Source organism: Metopolophium dirhodum, chromosome 7 (genome assembly GCF_019925205.1).
Source record: "Metopolophium dirhodum isolate CAU chromosome 7, ASM1992520v1, whole genome shotgun sequence".
Lineage (NCBI taxonomy): Eukaryota > Metazoa > Arthropoda > Insecta > Hemiptera > Aphididae > Metopolophium > Metopolophium dirhodum.
Genome location: NC_083566.1, coordinates 9,570,095 through 9,595,540, shown reverse-complemented (window position 1 = coordinate 9,595,540; position 25,446 = coordinate 9,570,095). Strand labels below are relative to the sequence as shown.

Genomic DNA, 25,446 nt, shown 5'->3' with positions numbered 1-25,446 from the left:
ACGATTGTCCGAAAACGCTGCAGTTACAACTTACAACACTGTCACATCTGCCACTTAGGTGTTAGGTGATAGTATACTGTATTATTTCATTACTATTTCATAGAAATCTACATTTAGGTGTACACACATATTGAATACATTGTCATATCGTGTTCGATTGAGTTAGTTTGGACTAAGATTATACGTTTATAGGAATTAAAAAATAGAAAATAGAAAACTGTGTTTATATAGGTTAATTCTACAGCAGATCAACTTTTTTTTAAATTTTAGTTCAATACACCCGCGTGTATTTATGTACTATTACTTTATTTATTTAAAGCAATAAGTATAATTTAACTAAATTAAAATTTGGTCAGAAATAAATCAATAATTATCATTCATTATGATTTATGTTATAGGTAACTCTCAAATTTAACAATTGTATTAGCTATGGAGATTTCACGCATTTATCCTACCTACAATTTATAAATATTTACCTATATAATTATTTATTTAATAATATATATATATAGTTTTTATTTATTGATACATACGTCATGCAGTTCAGTGGCGTAATTAGGAATTTGTCCTGGGGGGGGATATACATATTTTTACACACAAAATATTAAATTTTCAAGTACATTGGTGAGTATATAATATAAAATATAATATTATGAAGGCTCTGGGGGGGGATCTATCCCCCCCCCCTCATTAAGCCTCTGATGCAGTTGCAACATTAATTATTATACTTCTAGTTTTCACAAGAAAATAATTAGAACAAAATGTGTATTGTGTAAATAATACTATATCAATTATACCATACTTATTTATAATAAATAATAAAATAGGATATATTAAAATATCAATCAAGTAGTTATTATATCTAATAAGCAAAAAGAAAAATTTAATAACATAAATATCTATAAATATTATATTATATTGTACGTATTTGGAGACACATAAAAAAAAATAAGTCTTGAGTTGTCAAATAAGTTTAGAACATTAAGATGTGTTTTTACAATGATATAATACAATGTTTATAATAAAACATTATAATTTAAAATGTAAAAATAAAATATAAAATATCTGACAATTTATTTTAATTTACTCTGTTCTATACCAGATGGAATCATTTCGTCATCTAATTCTTTGTTAGTAATATTTAGACCCATAGAATTATATCTTATTGGATACGTTAGCAAATTTCCTTGATCCCAAGTAAATAGTTCTTTATTGTGTGGATTGTATTGGATTAGTGTAGTGTGTGCAAATGGATTAGTGAATGGTAAATCAACATCATTTAATCGTACGTTTTTGTATAAATCCAGTGCAAATCTAAATTAAAATCATAACAATTTAATACATCGTAGAATAGGAAATAAAATCCTTTTATTTATTTTGAATTATTAGTATGCAATATGTTATATGTATCACCTAATGGTTGTACTCCTTTCAGTTACACTATGGACTGCATATAATACACCGCAAACGATAAACATATCTCCTGCTCGATCATGTTTGACGCTAATATTCCAAGCATACTCGATTTCCAAAGTCACCGGATCTACATGTAGAACAGCTGTATTATTTGAATCCTCCAGACCATAAATTACCCATAATCCATTTTCTTCGACTGCCAAATCTACATAATTCATTCTAAATATACATATAAAAACTACTGTACCCAGATCTAAACATTATACAGTTTAATTTGGTTTAAATTCAAAATTTATCGTTAATTTTATTACTTGGTTGTATACAAACGACTTTTGAGGTTAGTAGTATTTAAGTATGGGATCGTCATAAAATTAGTACATTTTTCTTGTAGAATGTCAAACTTCCGAATTATTGGTTTGTCTTTTTCGTGAAAATAAAAAGAGTCCTTATACATCGCATGACTATTTCCCTAAAATACATTTTTATAAGAATTTATTACATATTAATATAATAGTATGCAATTTAATTTAATAACTATTAGTAATTCTTACAAACCAACTTCACATTAAGTATGCCATTTATATATAAACAATAATAAAAGGTGGGTAAGTGGATTTCGCTCTGCTGTACAGTATGTTACAAGTGGGTCACTGTAATGGATGGTGTTCAATTTGAATTCAATGATATAATATCATTGTATAAGAAAAACGATTCTGAGCGAAAACGGTCCGTCAGCCTACGATATTACCAGTGCCGCATTAAGCCAAATTGCCGCCCCGGGCAATATAAAATTTGCCGCCTCTATATATTTAAAAAAAATATCATATGATTTTCACCACTCTTTTTTCGCTATCATAAACACTGTGAGTTGATCTCGTGTTGTTACATCAGGAGTCGATTCTACTATAAGTGAAAAATATTTAAATAATTTTTAGTTTTTTTTTCTATAAATATCAATACAATTTTATCTGTTGAGTAAAAAAGCTTGAAAATTTAATAGAAGGCGCCTAGGTTATTGTTTCAAAGGCAGATGAAAAAAATTAAAAATCTTTAGTCACAGTTTTTATTTATAAGCATTTAAAGTTCAAATTTTGACAAAATACGGAAAAATCAAGAAAATTAGCAAATAATTTTGAGTTGAGAATTCATAAAAATTTTTTTTTTTAAATCTAAGATTTGAAAATGTAATATAAGATTATTCATAAGTTTGTCTACCTATATCAAAAAAAAAAAATGTCTACAAGAAACTTAAATTAAATTTTTATGAGCGTCTGAAATTTATATTTTTACAACATTTGATATTTTCTCGATTTCTCATGTAACAATTTTCTTATTTTATTGTAATTAAAAAACGAATGACTGTAGATACTTGAAAAATTCATTGAATGTTTATATTAGCATTTTCTATACACCATAAAATTTTAAAAATATTTTGACTCTTTTTGAGCTGTTTACAGACATTGTCAGTTTTCAATTTTTTTAGTTTTTTTTTCTATAAATATCAATAAAATTTTATTTGTTGGGTAAAAAAGTGTGAATATTTAATATAAAGCTCCTGATATATCGTTCTAATAACAGTTGAAAAATATTAAAAATACATAGGCAACATTTTTTTTATAAGCATTTAAAGTTCAAATTTTGACAACATTTATCAAATTTATAATTTATTAACTATTTTGTAGTTAAAAATGTATAAAATGTTTAACTTTTATGGCTAAGGATTGAAAATTTAAAACAAGGCTCCACGTAAATAGGTTATATATAAATTACTTTATTCACAATAATATCTTCAAATATACTTGGTAATATCATAGGCTGACTGACCGTTTTCGCTCAGAATCGTTTTTCTTATACAATGATATTATATCATTGAATTCAAATTTAACACCATCCATTACAGTGACCCACTTGTAACCTACTGTACAGCAGAGCGACTTCCACTTATCCACCTTTTTTCTTTTGCTGCTTTTTGGTAAGCTGCACCACTTAATTTAATTCGCTTACCAGAAATAGTATAGTATAGTATTCAATAACATAAATTTAACAAACACAACACTGTTGTCTACCGAAATTGCGTCGAGACTGTGGTCGTCAACAGACGACAGTCGATGATAAGATTACTAAAATGATCGTCAAATACGTATTTTTGCGATTATTATTATATCATACAGCCCGCATTGCCCGCAACTGCAAACAGGCGACAGCTCTTCGATGTGATTGAGTCACTCGCCGAAAATTAAAAGCTATAAATAACACAGACACACAACTGTGATGCATTTAGTTATTATTGAATCGTTGATAGATAAAATTATTGTTGGTATTAATATTTTTAATATAATAATAATTATTTTAATAATTTAATACGAAATTCGTAACGGAGAACGTATAATATTATAATATGATATATTTTCTAAAAATCTGTCGCCCCTCAAATCACCTTAAAATTGCCGCCCCGGGGCAATTGCCCCCCCTTGCCCCCCGTTAAATGCGGCTCTGGATATTACCAAGTATATTTGATGATATTATTGTGAATAAAGTAATTTATATATTTACCTATTTACGTTGAACCTTGTTTTAAATTTTCAATCTTTAGCTATAAAAGTTGAACATTTTATACATTTTTAACTACGAAATAATTATTAAATTTTAAATTTTATTAAATTTGTCAAAATTCGAAATTAAAATGCTTATAAAAAAAAATTGTGCCTATGTCTTTTTAATATTTTTCAACTGCTATTGTAACAATATATCAGGAGCCTTGCATTAAATTGTCACGCTTTTTACCCAATAAATAAAATTTTATTGATATTTATAGAAAAAAAAACTAAAAAAATTGAAAACTGACAATGTCCGTAAACAGCACAAAAAGAGTAGAAATATTTTCAAAATGTTATGATGTATATAGAAAATGCTAATATAAACATTCAGTGAAATTTTCAAGTATCTACAGTCATACGTTTTTTAATTACAACAAAATAAGAAAATCGTTACATGAGAAATCGAGTGAATATCAAATGTTGTAAAAATATGAATTTCAAACGCTCATAAAAATGTAATTTGATTTGCTTTTTAGACATTTTTTTTTATAAAGGTAGACAAACTTATAAATAATCTTGTATTACATTTTCAAATCTTAGATTTAAAAAGAAAAATTTTTATGAATTCTCAACTCAAAATAATTTGCTTATTTTCGTGATTTTTCCGTATTTTGTCAATATTTTAACTTTAAATGCTTATAAATAAAAACTATGACTAAGGATTTTTAATATTTTTTAAATGTCATTGTAACAATATAGTAGGAGCCTCTCATTAAATGTTCAAGCTTTTTTAGCCAACAAATAAAGTTTTATTTACATTCATAATAAAATTGGAAACTTTAAATGTTCCTAAACAGTTTAAAACAAATCAAAATATTTTGAAAATTTTATCGTGTTTAGAAAATGCAAATATAAAAAACCAGTGAAAATGTCTCGTATATATCTTCATTTGTTTTAATGTTACACCAAAAACCAAAACCGATTTTGCATAAAAATTCCCGTTTTTCTTAATTTGTATGTTGATTTTAAAAATATTGAGAATTTTAAAATTTGACCTCCTGAATGCACTATCTAGATTCACTTTCCCATCGAACAAGATACTGTTGAAGAAAATCGAAGCAGTTTTACTGCCCCAAACCGTGATGACAGACAAAAAAAAAACACACATTATTGTAAAATCAATACATTCATCGCTCCACTCAGAATCTAAAATCACAATATGAAATTGACTTGCTTAAGCTTAAGAACAAAGATTTATTTTAGGTTAGATAAGAAAATTGGAAGATTTGAAAACAGTTATAAATTATTACATTATAGGTAATTAAAACTATAAAGACTATTTTAATACTTAAATTATTGTATGTGATAAATTAATGGTGTTATCTATTTGTAAAACTGCTGCTTCAAGCTAACAAATAAAGTACCTAGTCCCTAGTACCTAATAGTAAATGATAAAATAGTTGTATATTTCACTCACGTGGAACGGGTAACTTAAGGTATATGTTTTTGTCGGTTTATTATCTTTAAACATTGATTTATTAGAAAATTGAAAAAGTGAATTTATCTCATTTGTTGTCATCCAAATTGTTTCGTTTGATTCACGTGACATTGGATCTTTCATCCAACTTCCAAACGAAGCATTTGAAACCCTATTGAAGACTGGTTTACCCACCGCATATACTTGACAGTCTGAAATAAATATCATTGTGTTAGGTAAGTAAGTTGTAAGTGTAACTAATTAATACAAACCTATTATTATACTTTTAATTTAGTATTTACCTAAACTTCGATTAGCATGACCCTTATTGGTGACTTTGTGTAATTGTTGTATAGCTAATGGCTGATGGCCCAGCAAATCATCAATCGTAAATTCTTCTTTACACTCCTTTGTTTCTTTTGATTTTGGACAAGTAGGACAAATTACAGGTGGTTGGCATATATCGTATTCTCCAATTAACTCTGGGGGTCCTGTACCGAACTTAATTTTGTTATTAGGGTCAACATAAGGCGGAGGTGTTACCAAAGTTGGATCTACTACTGCAATGTACAAAATAGTATGTTATTGAATATATAGGTAATATTAACAATTATTTAAAAATATTTACTGTATAAAGTGATGTTCCCAGCTACGATGGCTTCGTCATTTTTGCTCACACAGTAATATGTGCCATTGTCAGTATCAATAACCGATGTTATATTCAGTTGCATTATGAACTTATAATTGGAAACATCTATTCTGGTTATACTATATTTATCACTGTTATCTAGAATGTCTCCTTCTCGTTCCCAGTAGTGAATCGCGTATGGAAAAGCTTCTACTTCGCATTCAAATGATGTTGAACGATTAACTGCAGCGGCCACATGTTGATTTTGTACAGAAATAAGTGGAGGGACTAAAAATAATAATAATTATACATTATGATTATGATAACATCAAATTCAAACTTTAATTTGTTATTGATTAGGGGGTAAAAATTTCCAATATCAAAATAAATGTTTATATTTCTTTTAAAACATATAAAATATAATTGTTAAATATTATATAAAATGTTACAAATAATATAAAATATAATATGTGAACTTGCCGAAAAAGTAATTTATTTTTTTAATTTTTCCCTGATAATGACTAAATTTACTGTTAATTATGTAATACTATTTTTTAACCACAGTAACAAAATATGTATGTAATTATAGGTAGGTACTTACAATGCGTTTCAATTGAATAATATTGTATTGCAGATGGAGCTATACCATTATCAGCTATACATTTATATCGACCCATATGAAGTCTATTAACTTTAGTGATATTTATAGCATGGCCGGTGACTGACTCCTCTAAAATAAAAAATAATAACTATATGAATTTCATAATGAAATGACTTATAAAAAAATGTAATACTTTTAAAAATAATTACCTCTCCACGACCCCATTGGTACTGTAGTAGTATCTAGTTTTTGCCATACAATTGTAGGTTTAGGGGATCCTGTTGCTACACACCGTAACCTTAAATTATCACCCTCTTTTACAGTGATATTCTTTAATTCAGATTGTCCAATAATACTAGGAGCTGTTAAAAAATCTGAGGTTGGAGTTCCATTCACCGTGTAATTATAAGCACTTAATCCTGGTCTTCCAGGAGTACCATCAACTCCTGGTTTACCTGGACGACCTTTCGGTCCAGTTAAACCTAATTCATTAAATTTTAAATATAATTTCATTATTTTTATTTATATAAAAAAATCGATAATTACTAACCTTTTGGACCAATGGGACCAGGTGGTCCAAAGGGTCCCATTTCACCAGGCTTTCCATCGGTTCCATTAAAGCATGTTGCATCCTTTCCGGGTAAACCATTAGTACCAGGAAAACCTAAAGTTAGTTATTAAATACTAACACATTTAAGGACTCTTTTAAAATAATAAATGTAGGATAATAGTATTAAATAATTTAAGTTAAGTATATATAAATTATTAAAATTATACTTTAAGTAAAATACACTTAAAAGTTACTACATCGATAAACGATAGGTGTATACGGTATATTATAAATTATAAAACTAATAGAATACCTTTATACTACGTTTTAGTCTAACCGTCACTGCACGATGAACGCACGGTCATTACACTAGTTCCATTATCGGTTTTTTATACGCAATTATATCTGTTGTTATAATGATCCAATCGTCCAATAATCGTGGTGTAACAAATAAAAATTCAACTCCAAGCAAAAGAAATATATCGTCATCTTCGCTTTCACCCAGGGTAATGGATAAGAACAATTAATTTTCAATAAGTCCAAATTGATAAGTACTCAGTTCTTGCTACACAAAATGACTCAAATGAAAGCACACTTCCAAACAAGACCCAAACTCATACGCATATTATTTCACCAAAACCACCACCAGTCGATATCAAAGGCTAGAGGTGTGAGTAATTTTTCCAGTTTTACCTCAAACTTTATGTAAATTATTAACATTACAGAATTTATCTGTAAAACCACACCTTCATATCTGATCATCCACACTAGTTTTAATAATTATTACAGACTACTTTTTTAATATTATCTAATCGAGAACAGTAACAGTTTTCATTCTTACCAGCAATATGAGAAACGTGGAGCATAATCTCCACCCTTTTACTTCGAGTGAAGATATTATTTCCACTCTATGTCTCTATCACAGTTGGAACCCACCACCCACGTTCATACTATTAAGCGCTTTTCCGATAAATCATCTTTGCCTCTTTTTTTGTCGACCTAAAAAAGCCACCAACAACTTGGTCTTATATAAAATTAAATTTCTACCTCACACCAAAATAGTTAACAAAAAACCTTATCCACGCAAAAGCACACCTCAAAAATATTCTTACTTATCTTAATATAAATTAAGTTGTAAACTATAATTTGTATAAAATTTATTACAAACCATCAAGACCATATTTTCCAGGCATTCCATCCAATCCGGGTTCTCCAGGAATACCATCACGTCCATCTAAACCTAGTTTATTAAATAAAAATATTTTATATAGGTATTTATTTCATAAAATGAAACTTCATTAAATTTATTTTTAAACATTAATTATTATCTTAATAAAACTAGAATAGGTTCAAGAAGTTTTAATTAAATTTGATATAATTCTATACAAAACAAAATTGTTATTTAAAATAAATTATACATAATTGAAATATATGGTACCTTCGTAAGTATTTTGATATTTTACATAAATCAAAATTAAAAAGGTGTTAGTGCAGTGCGCACTATTTGTTTTGATTCTCTAGCCCATGTAGGCCATATTATGCAACATAGAAAATCTGCATTAAGCGGATCCAATCTTGTGTAGTGTTTGTACATTGGTTTCCTTACGAGTTACGATATTTAAATTTTCAAGCGATGTATAAATATTTTAAAATTGTAATACCTATTTTACATATAGGTACTTATTACTTATATACAAATTGAAATATCGTAAAAAAGACAACATATAAACACAGATAATCTGATAATGTTCTAAGCTTATTCAGTTTGATAATAGGTAAATTCGAATTTCACTCTAAATTAAAGTTAACAACATAAGATTGCATGATGGTTCTGCTTAAATCAAGTTTTGCAATGTTTCGTATCGTCAGAAAGAGTAAACAAATAATGCTCTGACAGTCTCACATTGTAGGTATAACTTATTTACAAAATTATTTAATGTTATTGTTATTATTGTAAAATAATTTTAACCTACTAACTGATGTACAGTATAGATAAATCATAAATATATAAATAGGTGTGTTTAATACAGTACTGCCTATACAGCTATACCTTTATGCGTCTATACAGATATACATATATTGATATATTATGTACTAGACTCAAGGGTGTCCCCAGGATTTTGTCATGGGGATGAGGAAGCGAAATATTTTCAATTTTTTGTGTTTCACTATCCGATTTAGTGACAGGGGTGTATTTAAGGGCGGAACAAGCGAGTCATGCTCCCTCCCCCCTTTCGCCGTAATACTACTTTTTTAGTACTGCAGTGAGACGAGAGTAAATTTATGAATTAAGGGGCCTGCTTGTGTGTCTTTAATAAGGAGCAATATTTAGGAAGGTAATATTCAATACAATAATAATGCCAGATGAGGTGGTTATCGGTGAACTGAGCATCCAAAAAATTAGAAAACTGGATTTTTTATTATAACTATTTTTTTTTGTTACTCGTATTAAACACGGGATTGGCGCTAGTATGAATTTATAATAATTGCTATTAAGTATTAGGTACTATACAGTTTGTGTTAATTCTTATTTCGCCTTGATCCTGCACACTTACTTCAATAGGTAACAAGTTAGGGGATTTCAAAAATGTATATTATGTACGTATTTTTATGGGTGTATTATTATATATTTCATCCCCTCCCTAGCAAAATTCCTAAATACGCCACTGTATATAATATTTAACTATTTAGCCTAAAGGCTAAAATTAAGTAGACACCCGTATTACCTAAGCTAAATGAAACGTATAATTAGAACTTTAAACAAAAATAAGTAGTTATATTTAAAAAAATAGCTGTATGTATTTTTATGATTAACTATATTAGTTTGTATTCTTATATGAATTATCCTTACCAGGTGCTCCTGGAAAACCAGTCATCCCTCTTTCTCCTTTTGGTCCCACCTATAATTAAAAAAGTTTTAATACGTAATAAGGCTAAGAATTTTGTATGACTCCAATTTAGATAGTATGGCACCTATACGAACCGGCCCTGGTAGTCCCGTAGGTCCTTTTCGACCTTCAATACCCATAGGGCCATCCTGACCGGGTTCACCTAAAATATAAATTATCAAGGGAATTATTATTTTATAGTTAAACATTTTATAAATATAGGTTTATTATTTTATTAAACATTGTATTAGACAAGTAACCTTTTAAAGAAATATTTACCCAACGCTTATAATTGTACGCAATATATAGTATTATATTGTAATAATTAATAAACATATAGTTAAAAGAGTGATTTATTAGGTTAAATTAAAAACTAATAGGTTTAATAAGTCTAAGTAAAAGGACAGCATATCTAGTTATTCAATTATTATTTTTTCACGGTACACAAATAACACAATATAAATACATATAAATGTGTCCTTGTATTAAAGTATAGGTATCTATGACCTAACTTATTGGCTATTCGACATCAAATTATATTTATATACCTACTACAAAAATAACATTATCATTTTACGATTTAAATATAGTATTATTAAATAAAAACGTATTATATTATGCATTTGTTTTTATGATCAATAAAAATAATCCATGTTTAGGGTAGTTATAATTTTTTAATAAATCGTATACCTTTGTTGCCTGGTAGTCCTCCCGGACCAAGCTCTCCTCGAGGACCTATTGGTCCTTCTTTCCCGGGTGGACAATAGTCTCTGGTAGACGAGCAGAAACCCTGAAGAGCAGCTACCTAAACATTTTTACCGTTTATACATTAGTATAATATTTATAATAATAACCATAAGCACTGTGTATTTTACGTATTGTATGTGCAATATGCCCTCTCTCACTCTCTCTGTCTCTTACTGGTATCCTCGAATAGGCGTTGAGCCAATACCATTCCTCTTTGGTGCCGTTAGGTGGTTCACCCTTAGCGTTGGTTTCTTTTTCGATAATGGGTCGGAAATTCGGATTGATGAATTCCACTTTTTCCCCGCCACCATCGGTTTTCGAAGATACCGAGTTCTCAGCAATATTCACATCCCGACGAGGCCGATGGCTCGCCGCTGCTTCCAATGCCGAACACTTGATGTCCACTTCGCGTATATACTCGTACAGTCCATACAACAGTACGTATTGGACCGTTATGACCGCGACTAAGCACACATTCGGGAAGTACTGCATGATTGAACGTACAATTTTAGGTCAGCAGCATAGACGCAGTTAACATTATAAGTATTTGAAGAATAACGAAGTCCCCCCAATTCGGTGAAACCGTATTCGGCACGCCCGAACGCACACAGCGACTTAATTAGACACTTCAATATATTAATCTCCCCCATGCGCTACACAGCATGCAGCAGTCAACGATCCCGTTTTAATCAGACTCAATTAACGGTATGCTTTTTCAATTGAAATTAATTATTAGAAGAATCGATGAATGATTAAAATCTCAATACTCGACCGCTGTATCAACCGTAATGTGCAGCATATTAAATATGCAATATTTTAATTATATATATATTTGAAGACGTGCTTAAATAATTGAAGGAAAAACATGTCATTATCAGGGCTCGGAACTTTATGCGCTAAAAAACAATGAAATATGTGCATACGTATGCACTAAAAAAATGCATATATGCAGTACAATATGCATATATTATTTTATAAAAAATATATATTTTAAGGTATAATTAAAAAAAAAAAATAATTTTAAATCATAAATATTTTATTTATATTTTTTTTTTTTGATGATTTGGAGTTATTATACTATTCCCGGAATCCTAAATTTAAAAAAAAATAGAATTTATCGAATACACCGATTATTAAAATATAATGTTAGGTATTAATTAGTATTTATCCAACATATTTACATCATCACAAATTTTTTCATAGTATTTACAATAATAAAGTACTGCATTGATGCAGGTACCCCAACGGGTTATGATTGGTTCAGGAAGTAAAGAGATCTCCGGTGCGTAATTTTTGAAAATGTGTATACGTGAACATAACCTAACCTAAAATATGCAACATAAATTGTTGTATTTCAATAGTATGGTTCATGAAACGAATTTATATTGAATCAGATTTGACATATGCAGCTTCCTGAGAAAGATGCAAATGCATAAAGTTCGGAGTCCGGGTCATTATACATTTTAATACTGCAGCACAAAATCTAATATATAAACATGATTGTAACTAAAAATAATTATTTATATTATATAATATAGCTTGTAGATACAGTTATACATTGTGCATATATTAGATAGTTCATACTTCATTGTGTCATATATTATTCAAAATATATTATATTATCTTATAAAATTGTTTGTAATAAACGAGTACAAAAATTCCAACTTTAAAACCTAACTTTTTAGTTTTTATACTAAATTCTGATTTAATCTGCAAAAGTTGCAGGAAACTTGCTTATAAAAATAAAATGCATTAAAACAAAAATAGTAAAATGTAAATCAATGAATACATACTTACGTAGAATAAACACGACTTATAAAGATAATTTTATTAACTATTATAATAAATTAGGTAGATACTATAAAAATAACTAATAATTTTAAATTAAAGAAAAAATGGTGAAAAATTGCTCTAGGTACTATGTGCCGATTTCAACTCGTAATTGCGAAGGTGTCTGTATTTTTTGTATAAACGTCGTGACTTAGACTTTTTTTTAACTGTACTATATTTTTTAAACTAATACCTATAATGACTCAATATAAAACAATTTATAGTTATAACTATTATAACACAATATATCATGTGTTTTATTTTAGTGAATTTTATGAACCACATAATACATATTAACACATTCGTGGACAGTTGAAATTCCCGGAGCGGAAATAAACTACTTATAAAAACGCACTTAATTATTACTGCTATAGCAGTAGTAATTTGGGTACTGCTATAGCAGCACTGTCCCACTACATTGTTGTTTACAACTACGTACATCACTGCGCTGCTATAGCAGTATGATTATATTTTTAAAATAATATAATAAAAATAATGATTCAACTCAACCTGGTTTATTTTGTGTAATACATTTTGAAAAAGAATATTGTGACATAAAAAATAAACATAAAAATGTAGTCTTATATAAATTCATATTATCATAACATATTCAGACACCTATTACGTACGATGTTTATAATCGAACTGAATACTTACACGGACAACAATGCATTTCTATCGGTTATGGTTCGAATATATGGTGTAGACATTTATATATTGTGTTGTATCATTATAAAGCAATAATGATATAGCTAAATTATAAATAATAATAATGATATCGAATATAGGGTTCATGGAAATACCAAAAAAAAAAAACGATAAATAAAGCTAAAAATAACACATATATAATACAGTGCCCAATGCTCTGAAGTATTGCAGTGGGACAGTAAAACATGCTCTTTCATATGAGACTATTGAAATTATTACTGCTATACCAGTACTGTGTTAATTTGAATGGTTTATATTCTACTGCTATAACAGTAGTGATATAATATGTACATCAACTTTTGAAATTACTGCTATAGCAGTAGCTGCCCACGAATGTGTTAATATTATAATTGGACCATAATATATTAAATTACCAAATATTTTTTTATTAATTAATTATTATATTATTCTTTTTAATATAGTTGTGTACCTATTGGCTATTATATTATGTATAAATGTATATACCTAATATATATATGATATACCTAAGACTGATATTTTTTAATAATCATAAAATATTTTTTTATGAAGTTTTTCCTAAACTTAAATTAAACTATGATGCGTATTATGATAAAATAGAAAAATATCTATGTGTCTATAATAATATAATATCTACGATAATATTATTATAATATATCGTATTATATTAAATTATTAAACATAAATTATAATGTTACTGTAAACTTAATTTTTATAATCATAAACATATTATGTGTACCTACTTACGTAATTGCATGGTGTATTATAGTGCAGTTTATGAACCACTATACTTATACCTATACGGGAGGCAACTCGTATGTAATTACGCACTACCTGATCATCGGAGGCAACTAGTGTACATTAACATTTTTATTTACGATAATGATGGAAAGGCAATTCGTATAATTATTTTGGGAGGCAACTAGACACAGTTGCACCGGAAAATAATTAATCTGCTTAAATGTTAGGACCTTTATTACAGGGGCAACTAGGATTACAATTCTAGGGAGACTATAGCCTACCTAACAAAATTGTTTGTTTAAAACACGGTATATTATAGCTATACTAAAATATACCGTGGTTTAAAATAACCAATTGAGGGCTTATATATCTAAATCAATGAGGGATATTTTTAGGGGGGGCTAAATTGTAATCAGAGGGGGCTAAGCCCTCCTAGAAACCCCCCTAGTTTTGCCACTGACCCCTGTTTAAAAACTCAAATGTCTTCACTGAGCAAAAAAAGATAATTTTAAGATACAAGCCCTGCCTATTATATAATGTCAAAAACTTTTTATATCCGCGTACCACTTGTCTAAATAACCTTTTTTTGGCTTATCAAAAATGTATACGTTAGGTACTTTAGGTACTTAACATGTATAGAATGTTATGTTATTAGAAACTACAAAGTTATGACAAAATAAACTTCTAATGCAAAAAGATAAAATTAAATATTTACAATTATTATTTATTTTATTATTAATATCAAATAAACCAAATAATATTCAGGTTACCTATGTGAATAATAATTCAATATTTTTTTATTATAAAGGGAGATTTTCATCATGTACCATCTATGAGCTTCCCACGTACTACAGGTTGAAAAACCCTGGTCCATGTAGTAAGTATAAAAAAATTAAAAAAAATTGAAAAATTAAAAAATTAAAATTAAAAAACACACATAATTGTAAAATCAATACATTGCTCCGCTCAGAATCTAAAATGATTTTGTAGTTCAAAATTTATAAAATGTTCAACTTTTCGAGGCAAGGATTGAAAATTTAAAACAAGGTTCCACGTAAGTCGGTTATTCTTTGATCAAAAAATATAAAAACACAGTTTTTTGTTAGTTGTTTTATTTAAAAATTTGGACGAAATTAGATATTTAAAGGAATAAGAACGATTTTAGTTTTGTGTTATATCTAAAAAATATTATTCGTGGGTTCTTGAAACTTCTTAAGTACCCATTATTAATTACATAATTATCTATTATTATACACAATTATGATAGTAAATAAATAATAAAAATTCTACTTAGGTAAATTGCTTTTCGTTTCAATAATATTAAATCATTGAATTCAAATGTAACACCATCCAATACAGTCACCCACTTGTAACCTACTGTATAGCAGAGCAACACCCACGTACCAGATTTTTTTATGATTATTATTTACATTGGTACTATCACAGAGTTCGCTATTGCTTATTCAAAACATTTAAATGTACACGCACACAGGGCCCAACCAAAAAAAAAAATAAATACATTTTGTGTGAAGTAAATGGGAGGAGGGTACAGGTGAAATCTCTCATGAGTTGGTCTAATGTAATCGGAGTAATCGGTAGTAACTTTTTTTCATTGTGCCCATTTCATAAATTTTCTGGTAACAATAATTTAGCCTACTATCCACCCCTGGCCTTGGCCCTTACTTATATTTAATTTTACTATGCGGCTCGTGGGCGAGTCTCTAATCGCTGGATACCCCTGCCATAGAATATATGGTAGATTCAAATATTTAATCATTAATATTATATAACATAATATGGGACCAATTAGGAATCAATGGTATAATAATACCTAAATAGGTATTATAATAAATTAAAAATACAAATCTCACACATTATACATTTACACACATTGGTATTGTTCTATACTTCTATGGTATTAGTGACGTATTAGTCATATATCGTAGTCATGTACTATAATATTATGTCGTATACGGTATACTCGTATCATGACGACGTGTATGACGTATATAATATTTTCAGGAATTTTAGCACACATTGTTGTTAGGAATATTTACGCATGATTGTATCATGTGACGATTTTACAATAAAAAATTGTGTTACCCTAATTGGTACAAGTGTTGTATACCCGTAAACAAAGACAAGCGTTTGACAACTTACTTACTTTGCAGTGTTGACTACTTGAATGCAACAACAGAATACTGAAATCTGAATAGATGATTACAGTTGACTACAACCATTAGGGTTTATCTTACAAACGTAAAGTAAATACGAAATAGACAGCGGTAAACAGGACGTACCATAACACTGTATGTAACATTTTTATTTATTTATCCAAATTTGTATGTTATTTGTGATACATTTGTTATTTTAATTAGTTGTTGATGGTAATGACATTAAACCAACAGTGTGTGAAACGGAATATGTTTGCGTGTGACTAGAATCACTTGGAATTGATCAGTTGGGTAAATGATTTATTGTTTCTTATGTAGCAGTTTTAGCGCGAAATTTAACTTTAGACCAGTGTTTAAAATTGTGTACACAAATGTAATAAATATAAGGTATAGTACTATAGTGTATTGTTTGTTGTTAGTTTGTGTTTTGAACATCATTAGTATTTTACATGAAGTGCTTTTCGTGAAGTTAAAATATACCTATTCAACTATTGTATTATGTAGGTATTTTAACATTTAAGAAATCTGAAAATTGTATTTTACTCGAGTAATTCTTTTATAGACATCTTAATATAATATTATACAATAAATAATAATTCTTTTCACATCAAAGCAACATATTGGTTATAACTTTATATGATACACTAAATAAGTAATAATTGTATTTATTTCCATTGAAATTTAGTGTAACCTACTTAAACATTAAAATATAAGATTCGATAAATGATATTAGATAATAATAATGATAAGGTTATTATTTAATATTTTTTCTTCACATAGGCAAATACAAATATAATATGATAGGTACATGTTTTACTGTTGTATAGTTTTTAGTAATGTTGATTATTTATTATTACGGGCAATAGCCAATAGAGACAAGAAATACCAAATAACGACTGTCGCTACTTCGCCAACTCAATGATTATAATGATAAAATAACATACATAATTTTTGCGACCAAACAATTTTAACCTCTGTTTTTGTTGGTAACTTATATAATTTATTTCTATCTAGACACATCTCTTCTTTTAAACCCGAATCTATCTATATAGGTACTTACATTAATTTTAACATTAAATTTACGTTATTACATTTATATTAGATAGTAATTACAAACATATTAAAAATAAACATATGCAGAAGAAAAACATTAAGTTCATTACATAACATTGTTATAATCAATTATTTATATTTTACAGATAAAAAAGTAAAAATGCATCGAAGTATAGGTAAACGAATTCGCATGGATGATCCTCCTCCAATGGAGTATGATGTTCCATCTACACCAGGGAGTTCTATTCATCCAAGCCCTATGACACCTAGTAGATCAGATTATCAAGAACATTACAACCCTTATGCAAATTATCATAATTATCAAACACCAAGGTAAAACATAATTAAAGAAAAAAATATCATATAATTATGATGGCAAATTTCTAGATCTGAGGTCTTCAACATGGACCATTATCAAGAACCTGGAGTATCAGATAATAATTATGAACAAATGCCGGTTATTCAGCCACTTCAACAATCACAAACTATAATGACATATGAAACACCTCCTCCTCATGTTTCTCCATCAATTCATGAAGAAATAAATACACAAGAACGTCAATCCCCCCAAATGCCAGTTCATGATGCTATGTCTAATTTACATTTAGACAATCAAATTCCATCTACAAGTAGTGGTATTATTGATTCACCTAGTGGTGGTATTGTTGATTCACCTAGTGGTGGTATTGCTGATTCACCTAGTGGTGGTCGAGTGACTAGAGCAAGAACTAGAGGTTTAATATACATGATTTAATATAACATGCTAAATTAACACACTTTTATATTTTATGTTTTTTTGTCACAGGAGCACAATATCCACCTCAAAGATCTACTATGTCACCATCTCCACCTCCAGAAAAAAAACCAGAAAAACGTAAGCCTGGAAGACCTCCTGGCAGACCTGCAGGATCAAAAAAGCAACATGTTCAAATACAACCTGTCGATTTGCAATTAGAAAATGATGGAACTTTGTATGGTTCAATTAGAAATGGTCGTGTTTCTTTACAGGTAAATTACATTAGCTTGTGTAATTCTTTAGTTATATAAATTAGAATGATCATAATTTTTAATTATTATACAAATGTTTATAATAATAAAATACCAGGAAACTTTTTTGAATAGTTAGTTTAAGCTTGAAAGTGTACCTAATCATTGGGTACGTCACTGTGATAAATGTGTTAAATTTTAAATTAATGATAAATTATTATACTATTATAGTTTATTAAAACTGATATTGATTAAATATTCCCCTTTTTACATTGTTTTTTTTAGTTTTTCCCATTATTCAGAAAAATACTGTACATTTTCTGTCTTTAACCTCACAATGTACCTACTATATTATTTTTCACGAGAGAACAGGACCGTTTCGCGCATGTAAAATAATTCGATTGGCGCGTAGAGAACCACGTGATGCCTACAACAGATAGTTGGTGGGGGGATGCGCGGCGGCGAACCAGTTTTGGTCGGCCGCCGGTTCCGTTCTCTCATGAAAAATAGTATAGAACAAATTTAAAAACACCTTGCATTTTGAAGATAACAGTATTTTTTCAACTTCAAAAAGTGTCATAGTGTCATCACTCATAGACGTCATACATCAATTTATAACCAATTTTTTCCTGGCTCTGCTCAGAATCTTAAATGTATATAATATTTAATTATATTTAATCTTTTTATGTTAGGTCACTGTTGATGATTGGATCGAACAATATAAAATAAATAGAGATGAAGCACTTTTGGTTTTGATGCAGTTCTTTATCAATGCTGCTGGTTGTAAAGGTGTCATAACACCAGCAATGTCTGAAAATATGGAGCATGCAGCTATTATTAGAAAAATGACGGAAGAATTTGATGAAGTAAAATAATTTTCATAATTTTTATTATTTTTTTATATTTATACATTCTTATATTGCTTGTTTCTTTTTTAGGAAAGTGGAGAATACCCTCTTATTATGAGTGGAATTCAATGGAAAAAATTTCGATCAAATTTTTGTGATTTTGTTGGTCACCTTGTAAAACAGTGCCAATATTCTATTATATATGATCAATATTTAATGGATAACATGATATCACTTTTAACAGGTTTATCAGATTCTCAAGTTCGAGCATTTAGACATACAGCTACACTTGCAGGTAAATTATTGTCTACTCCAATTAATTTAAAAATATATTATACTCAATTTTCATTAAATTTCAGCCATGAAATTAATGACGGCTCTAGTTGATGTCGCATTAATTGTGTCTGTCAATTTGGATAATACTCAACGTCAATATGAAGCTGAGCGTCAAAAAGCTCGAGATAAAAGAGCAAGTGATCGTTTAGAATCATTAATGGCTAAACGACAAGAACTTGAAGAAAATATGGATGAAATTAAAAATATGTTGACATATATGTTCAAATCTGTATTTGTTCACAGATACAGGCTAGTAAAAATAAAATAAAGTTCAAACAAGTTTGCTAAAATATAAAATTACAGGGATACCTTACCAGAAATTAGAGCAATATGTATGGCAGAAATAGGAGTTTGGATGAAAAAATTCCATCAAAATTTTTTGGATGACTCGTATTTAAAGTATATTGGTTGGACTTTGCATGATAAAGTTGGTGAAGTACGGTTAAAATGTTTACAGGTAATATTATATAATTCTATATCTCAAACACAAACATTACCTATAAGAGATAGATAAATGATTTATTTTGTAAATTTAAAACATTAATATGTTCTACATTTATGTTCATTCAATAAACAAAAAAAAAAAAAGCTAGGATGTTTATAAAAATTTAAAACTGACTAAAATGTTATTCTTTTGTTTTTGTAGGCCTTGCAACCTTTATATGCTTCTGAAGAATTAAAAAGTAAATTGGAACTTTTCACAAGTAAATTTAAGGATAGAATCGTGGCAATGACATTGGATAAAGAATACGATGTTGCAGTTCAAGCTGTCAGATTAGTCATCAGTATTTTAAAGTAAATAAAATATTTAGTTTTTTCCTTTTACTTTTATTTTAATTATCTTACATTTAATAAGTAAACATTTTTTTTTTGTAATATAGACATCATCGCGATATTTTATCAGATAAAGACTGTGAACATGTTTATGAACTTGTTTACTCCTCACATCGTGCAGTTGCTCAAGCTGCTGGAGAGTTTTTAAATGAACGTTTATTTAAACCAGAAGAAGATACAAAAACTGTTAGAACAAAACGAGGAAAAAAACGTTTACCAAATACACCTTTGATACGAGATTTAGTTCAGTTCTTCATTGAATCAGAAGTAAGATTTGGTGAAAATTCAAAATTATTTTATATATGTTTTAATGTTTAACATTTATAGTTGCATGAACATGGAGCCTATTTGGTTGATTCACTGATTGATTCTAATGAAATGATGAAAGATTGGGAATGTATGACTGATTTATTGTTAGAAGAGCCTGGTTTAAGTGAAGAGCGAATGGATGATAGACAAGAAACGAGTTTAATTGAATTGATGGTGTGTTGTATTAAACAAGCGGCAACTGGAGAAGCACCTGTTGGGCGAGGACCAAATAGAAAGGTAGATAGTTTATTATTTAAAAAATTATTAAATCTTTTTTCTATGTTTTTATATTCAAACACTCCATCAAATAAAATATATTTTTATTACAATTAAAATTACTTCAATTTGTCATATTATAAAGTAAAAACATATTTTATTAAATGTATATCATTAAAAGTTTAAAATATAATATTTAAATCTATTTTAATAAATTATAAATGTTTATGTATTGAAACTATATTTTTAATTAATATATTATTTTAAATAGATGATGTCAGTAAAAGAAATTAAACAAGTTCAAGATGATAAGCAGCGATTGACTGAACATTTTATAAAAGTGTTACCCCCATTAATTGATAAATATAGAGCAGATGCTGACAAACTTATTAATTTGTTATCTATACCTCAATATTTTGATTTGGATATTTATACAACATCAAGACAAGAATCTGTAAGTAAATTTATATGAATAACTTTTTTTCCTAAAATCTTCATAATATATGTGAACTTAAGTGTTTTCTACATTTTATTGTTACTTCAGAATTTAGATTTATTGCTTAAAAAAATACACTTGGTAACTGACAAACATCAAAACGACGAAGTCCTTGAAACTTGTGCCAAAACTTTAGAAATTCTTTGTTCAAAAAACAATTCTACATTAGCTACCAGGTGCAGTGTTCAAAAAAGTACACTAATGGACACCATTACTAATAAACACAGAGAAGCTATGGATGATTGGAACAATCTAATTGAAGGAGTAAATAAATAAACAGATTATTATTTTCATAAAATATTGAACCATTATTTATAATGATATTTATTCTAAAACAAACATTATTTTAGAATGAAAAACCTGACGATGATGAAATCTACAATGTGGTAAACAGTATGAAAAAGATTTCTATATTTTATTCATGTCATAACTTAGGGCCTTGGAATTTGTGGGATATAATTTTCAAAGACTTAAAAATGGCCCATGAAGGTTCAAAACCACTACCAGAAGAAGTAATTTAATATTTTTACAAATTTTAAATTTAATTATTTATTATATGATTTTTTTACTTGTTATGAAAGGCTATCAAATATAGCATTGCTGCGTGTATGTTTGCTACAATGTGGGAATTACACAGTGTTGAAAATGTTTTGGAAAATGGACGTAATGAAGATATAGAAGAACAAGTTGCACAAGTTAAAACTAAGCTCTTTGATTTCATGGATGTTCTTCGTGGAATTTTGGCACATTCTACTAATCCTTTATTCAAGGAAGAGGTATTTTTCTTCTATTCTCTTCTGTGAATTATAGAACATTCATTTTTAATAAATATTGTTTAAATAGGCTTATATATCAATATGTGACTTACTTGTCGTTTTTTGTAATCAATTGGGTGTTAAACATTATCCAGTCCTGGGAAATCTAATTTATGATTCTGACAAAGAACTTCAAGATTTATTGAATAATTTTATTCAAAAAAATGTATTTGTTTATGAAGAAGAAGGTGATTTATATATTAGATGATCTTAAATGTATTGAATATTTAACTATATACTTAGACTAATAAATCCAAATTAATAAACAGGTGTTCAAGATGAACATTCAAAAATTGAAGAACTACATAAAAGAAGAAACTTTTTAGCATCTTATTGTAAATTAATTGTATATGGGATGATTCCGGTTACTTGCGCAGCAGATATCTTTAAGCATTATGTCAAAGTATGAATTAAAATGTTATGAAATTAATAAATATGAACTGATTATTAATAATCTTTTTTTTTAATACTTAGTCATATAATGAATATGGAGATATTATTAAAACTACAATTGGAAAGGCCCGTGAAATTAATAAAGTAATTTGTGCCAGAACTATGGTTGTTAGTTTAATCACATCATTTAGAGAACAACAAATCAACTGTGGCACGTTCCGTATCTCAAGATCTTCTCAAGAGTTCAGCAGTTTAAAGGTATAGTTTAACTAGAATTAACATTACTAAATCAAGTTGACTGAACACTATAATTTTTTTATATCAGGAATTGGCCAAAAGATTTGCATTATCATTTGGGTTGGATGCATTAAAAAATCGTGAAGCTATGGCAGCTTTACATCGTGAAGGTGTTTTATTCGCTGTAGGTACTGATGAAGGAATTGCTCAAGATGATCCATCGGTACCACCTCCACATGTTGCATTTTTGGAGATATTAGCAGAATTCACCAACAAACTACTTAAACAAGATAAACGCATTGTGTATGTATATTTTGAATTTGTACAATTCAATAATTACTTATCCTAACTGTTGTTTATTTTTATAGTCTTAACTATTTGGATAAACACATAACATCAGCAGTTCCCTCAAGTCGCAGTGAAGATTGGCAGCCTTGGGTCATTTATAGAAACAGCTTAATGCATGGTGATGCTGAACCTGGACCAGTAACTTCACGGCGAGCATACACACGTAGAAACAAAAAAGAAACTTGTAAATAAACCATTTAAATATATAAAATAAAAAAGAATTCATAACTACTATTTTCAAAATTTATTTTTTAGATGATGACGAAGATGATGAAGGGTCAGATCAAGATTTTGGGTAATAAAAAAATTACTGTTTTAATTAAGTTGTAAATGTTATATACTTGGATAACATTCATTTTTATTGCTTTTGCATCTATGCAGAGAATTATTTTATTTGTAATATTTTTGCAGTCAAAGTATGCTTTTATTATTTTTAATTTATTAAATTTTCAATGCTAAATTTTTTGTTTTTTTTTCAGTTACTAAATTTAAGCTGTTATCACCAATGTCATCTTGGAATTTTTGTATGCACTGTTGTGTTCCTATCGTGTAATAAAATATATTTTGCTATTCAATTTGTGTTTATTTTGATTTTTGAAACTAGTTGATTTGAATCTTTTAATTTAATTTAATGTAATGTATATCAATTACTTTTAAATGTATATAAACAATGCATGCATTTTTGATAAATGTGATTGATAATAATTATAATAATTTATATTTTGGCTATGTGTTTTAGTTATTTTTTATTAAATTAAATGTATGGAAAATATTATTTTCATTATGCATGAAATTTAGTTTGGGATTTTAAGATATATATATATATTTTTAAATATTTTATTTCGACAATATCTTAATTTAATCAACATTATGGAGAAAAACGTTTACCTATATTATAATAATTTATATGAATAGTTAATTTGTAAGATGTAGTACCTTAAATTATAATATGGTAAGTAGTAAAATAATGATTTTTATGTAATTCAAATATTTCATAATTAATCAGTAATTCATATTATTATGAAAATATAAAATGTTGAATATTAATTTTTTTTAGTTTTGTCTACTTATTTATTTAGTTTATCGAACTTTGTTAAATAATTTCTAATTGAGTACAAAATATTTTTGAATGCTAATTTTTTATCAGATAATTACATGCAAAAACTTAAATTCATATCAATAAACTTACTAGGTAGTTTGAATCATAAAATTGATTAAACCTTTTATTTTATCAATGTTTACTACTTTTTAATACTCACAGAACTCCAAGTATACAGAATGAGGCACCATTAAAGAAAAGGAGATCAAAGATTATTAAGTAAGATTATATGAACCCATATCCTCTTCAGTACTTGTTATTTAAAATATATGTTTTTATTCTTCATTTAGATCAACAAGATCACAAGATAGCCGCTCTGAATTGAACTCTGATGAAACTAATTGGTCGGACAGTACTGTAGCTGGTGGCTCTCGCCCAACACGTCAGTGCATTAATCGTTCAATACCCTATCGTTATATTCAAGAAGATGATGATGACGATGAATAATGAAGCATAATAGTTAAATAATTATTAACTCCACTTACCTTTTTATTTAAGATGATTTATTTGTTTTACTGAAATCTTAACAATATAATGTATGAAACAAGCTATCTATACTTAATTTTATTGCAATTAATAATTTTTTCAAACTACATTTTTTATTCTTATATTAAATGGTACTGTCTATTCTTGGTAAGAGGTACTGTTTATTATACATTAATTTCCTCAATAAAATGCTAACGAATGTCATAAATGTAATAAAAAATTATATATTTTGACATTTTGTAGATGAACAACATATCATTTTTAAATCAATCAACTGTGTCCTACACTAAAGTTTTTTAGATAGACAAAAATTTTTTTCAAATTAAAATAGGTAAATAACTACTCGTTATTTAAAAAACTATTCATTTTTTTTTAAATAAAAAGTTAAGAACAGTCAGTGTTTTGCATAATTTAATTATTTTAATCTTAGGTTATACATGGTTATACACAGGGTATTTATATTCTACCATATTATGTAACACTTTTTTTAGTCACTCAATATATAAATGACCTTTTATAACCTATAGTTTTTTTTTTTTTTTATTGGTCATTAAGCCGGCAACTATGGCCATTAGCTGTTTGTTTGTTTATTTGTAGGGGAGGATACTGTTGGTTGGAAAACACGTGTGTGTAGTTTTTGGCAGATTTTCAAGTGGGCACCCGTAGGTATCTGCCATACCCGGGTGGGGGATAGCGGCACTTGTTCTCCGGAC

General features: G+C 28.1%; 2 protein-coding genes across 8 annotated transcripts; one reads left to right on the top strand and one right to left on the bottom strand.

The window, feature by feature from the left end:
* Positions 1 to 1,008: 1,008 nt before the first annotated feature.
* LOC132949338 (uncharacterized) lies at positions 1,009 to 11,443 on the bottom strand. 2 transcript variants are annotated; one of them, XM_061020186.1, is made up of 14 exons: positions 11,019 to 11,443; positions 10,788 to 10,902; positions 10,193 to 10,260; positions 10,061 to 10,109; positions 8,378 to 8,449; positions 7,210 to 7,323; positions 6,869 to 7,141; positions 6,660 to 6,788; positions 6,059 to 6,346; positions 5,733 to 5,990; positions 5,431 to 5,642; positions 1,728 to 1,885; positions 1,414 to 1,635; positions 1,009 to 1,314 (listed from the first exon to the last, which is right to left on the bottom strand). In XM_061020186.1, exons 1-14 carry the CDS (start codon positions 11,334 to 11,336, stop codon positions 1,074 to 1,076), a joined length of 2,517 nt encoding a protein of 838 aa, XP_060876169.1. In that variant the 5' UTR covers positions 11,337 to 11,443; the 3' UTR covers positions 1,009 to 1,073. The 2 variants fall into 2 exon arrangements, with proteins under 2 accessions (XP_060876169.1, XP_060876170.1); XM_061020187.1 differs by having other exon boundaries at positions 10,973 to 11,110.
* A 4,823-nt stretch (positions 11,444 to 16,266) lies between these two features.
* On the top strand, positions 16,267 to 24,796 carry LOC132948642 (cohesin subunit SA-2). Of its 6 annotated transcripts, none has more exons than XM_061019199.1 (24): positions 16,267 to 16,411; positions 16,481 to 16,567; positions 17,476 to 17,662; positions 17,717 to 18,063; positions 18,135 to 18,337; positions 19,009 to 19,182; positions 19,255 to 19,459; positions 19,524 to 19,749; positions 19,804 to 19,957; positions 20,147 to 20,295; positions 20,382 to 20,601; positions 20,662 to 20,880; positions 21,131 to 21,313; positions 21,404 to 21,619; positions 21,706 to 21,867; positions 21,937 to 22,131; positions 22,199 to 22,358; positions 22,440 to 22,573; positions 22,645 to 22,821; positions 22,889 to 23,103; positions 23,169 to 23,332; positions 23,404 to 23,443; positions 24,410 to 24,466; positions 24,538 to 24,796. In XM_061019199.1, exons 3-24 carry the CDS (start codon positions 17,490 to 17,492, stop codon positions 24,692 to 24,694), a joined length of 3,930 nt encoding a protein of 1,309 aa, XP_060875182.1. In that variant the 5' UTR covers positions 16,267 to 16,411; positions 16,481 to 16,567; positions 17,476 to 17,489; the 3' UTR covers positions 24,695 to 24,796. The 6 variants fall into 6 exon arrangements, with proteins under 6 accessions (XP_060875182.1, XP_060875188.1, XP_060875187.1 ...); XM_061019202.1 differs by having other exon boundaries at positions 16,283 to 16,415; XM_061019205.1 differs by lacking the exons at positions 24,410 to 24,466; positions 24,538 to 24,796 and adding an exon at positions 23,628 to 23,929.
* Positions 24,797 to 25,446: the final 650 nt, after the last annotated feature.

Bases quoted from the DNA above. Each gene is read 5' to 3' on its own strand.
- LOC132949338 (XM_061020186.1), bottom strand. From the start codon at position 11,336: ATGCAGTACTTCCCGAATGTGTGCTTAGTCGCGGTCATAACGGTCCAA. The intron at 10,261-10,787 runs GTATACGATTTA...TTTATATTTTAG, and splicing joins AGGACTACCAGGCAACAAAG to GTGAACCCGGTCAGGATGGC. The intron at 6,789-6,868 runs GTAATTATTTTT...TTTTTATTTTAG, and splicing joins ACCAATGGGGTCGTGGAGAG to AGGAGTCAGTCACCGGCCAT.
- LOC132948642 (XM_061019199.1), top strand. From the start codon at position 17,490: ATGCATCGAAGTATAGGTAAACGAATTCGCATGGATGATCCTCCTCCA. The intron at 19,958-20,146 runs GTAATATTATAT...TTGTTTTTGTAG, and splicing joins TACGGTTAAAATGTTTACAG to GCCTTGCAACCTTTATATGC. The intron at 23,333-23,403 runs GTAAATAAACCA...TTTATTTTTTAG, and splicing joins TAGAAACAAAAAAGAAACTT to ATGATGACGAAGATGATGAA.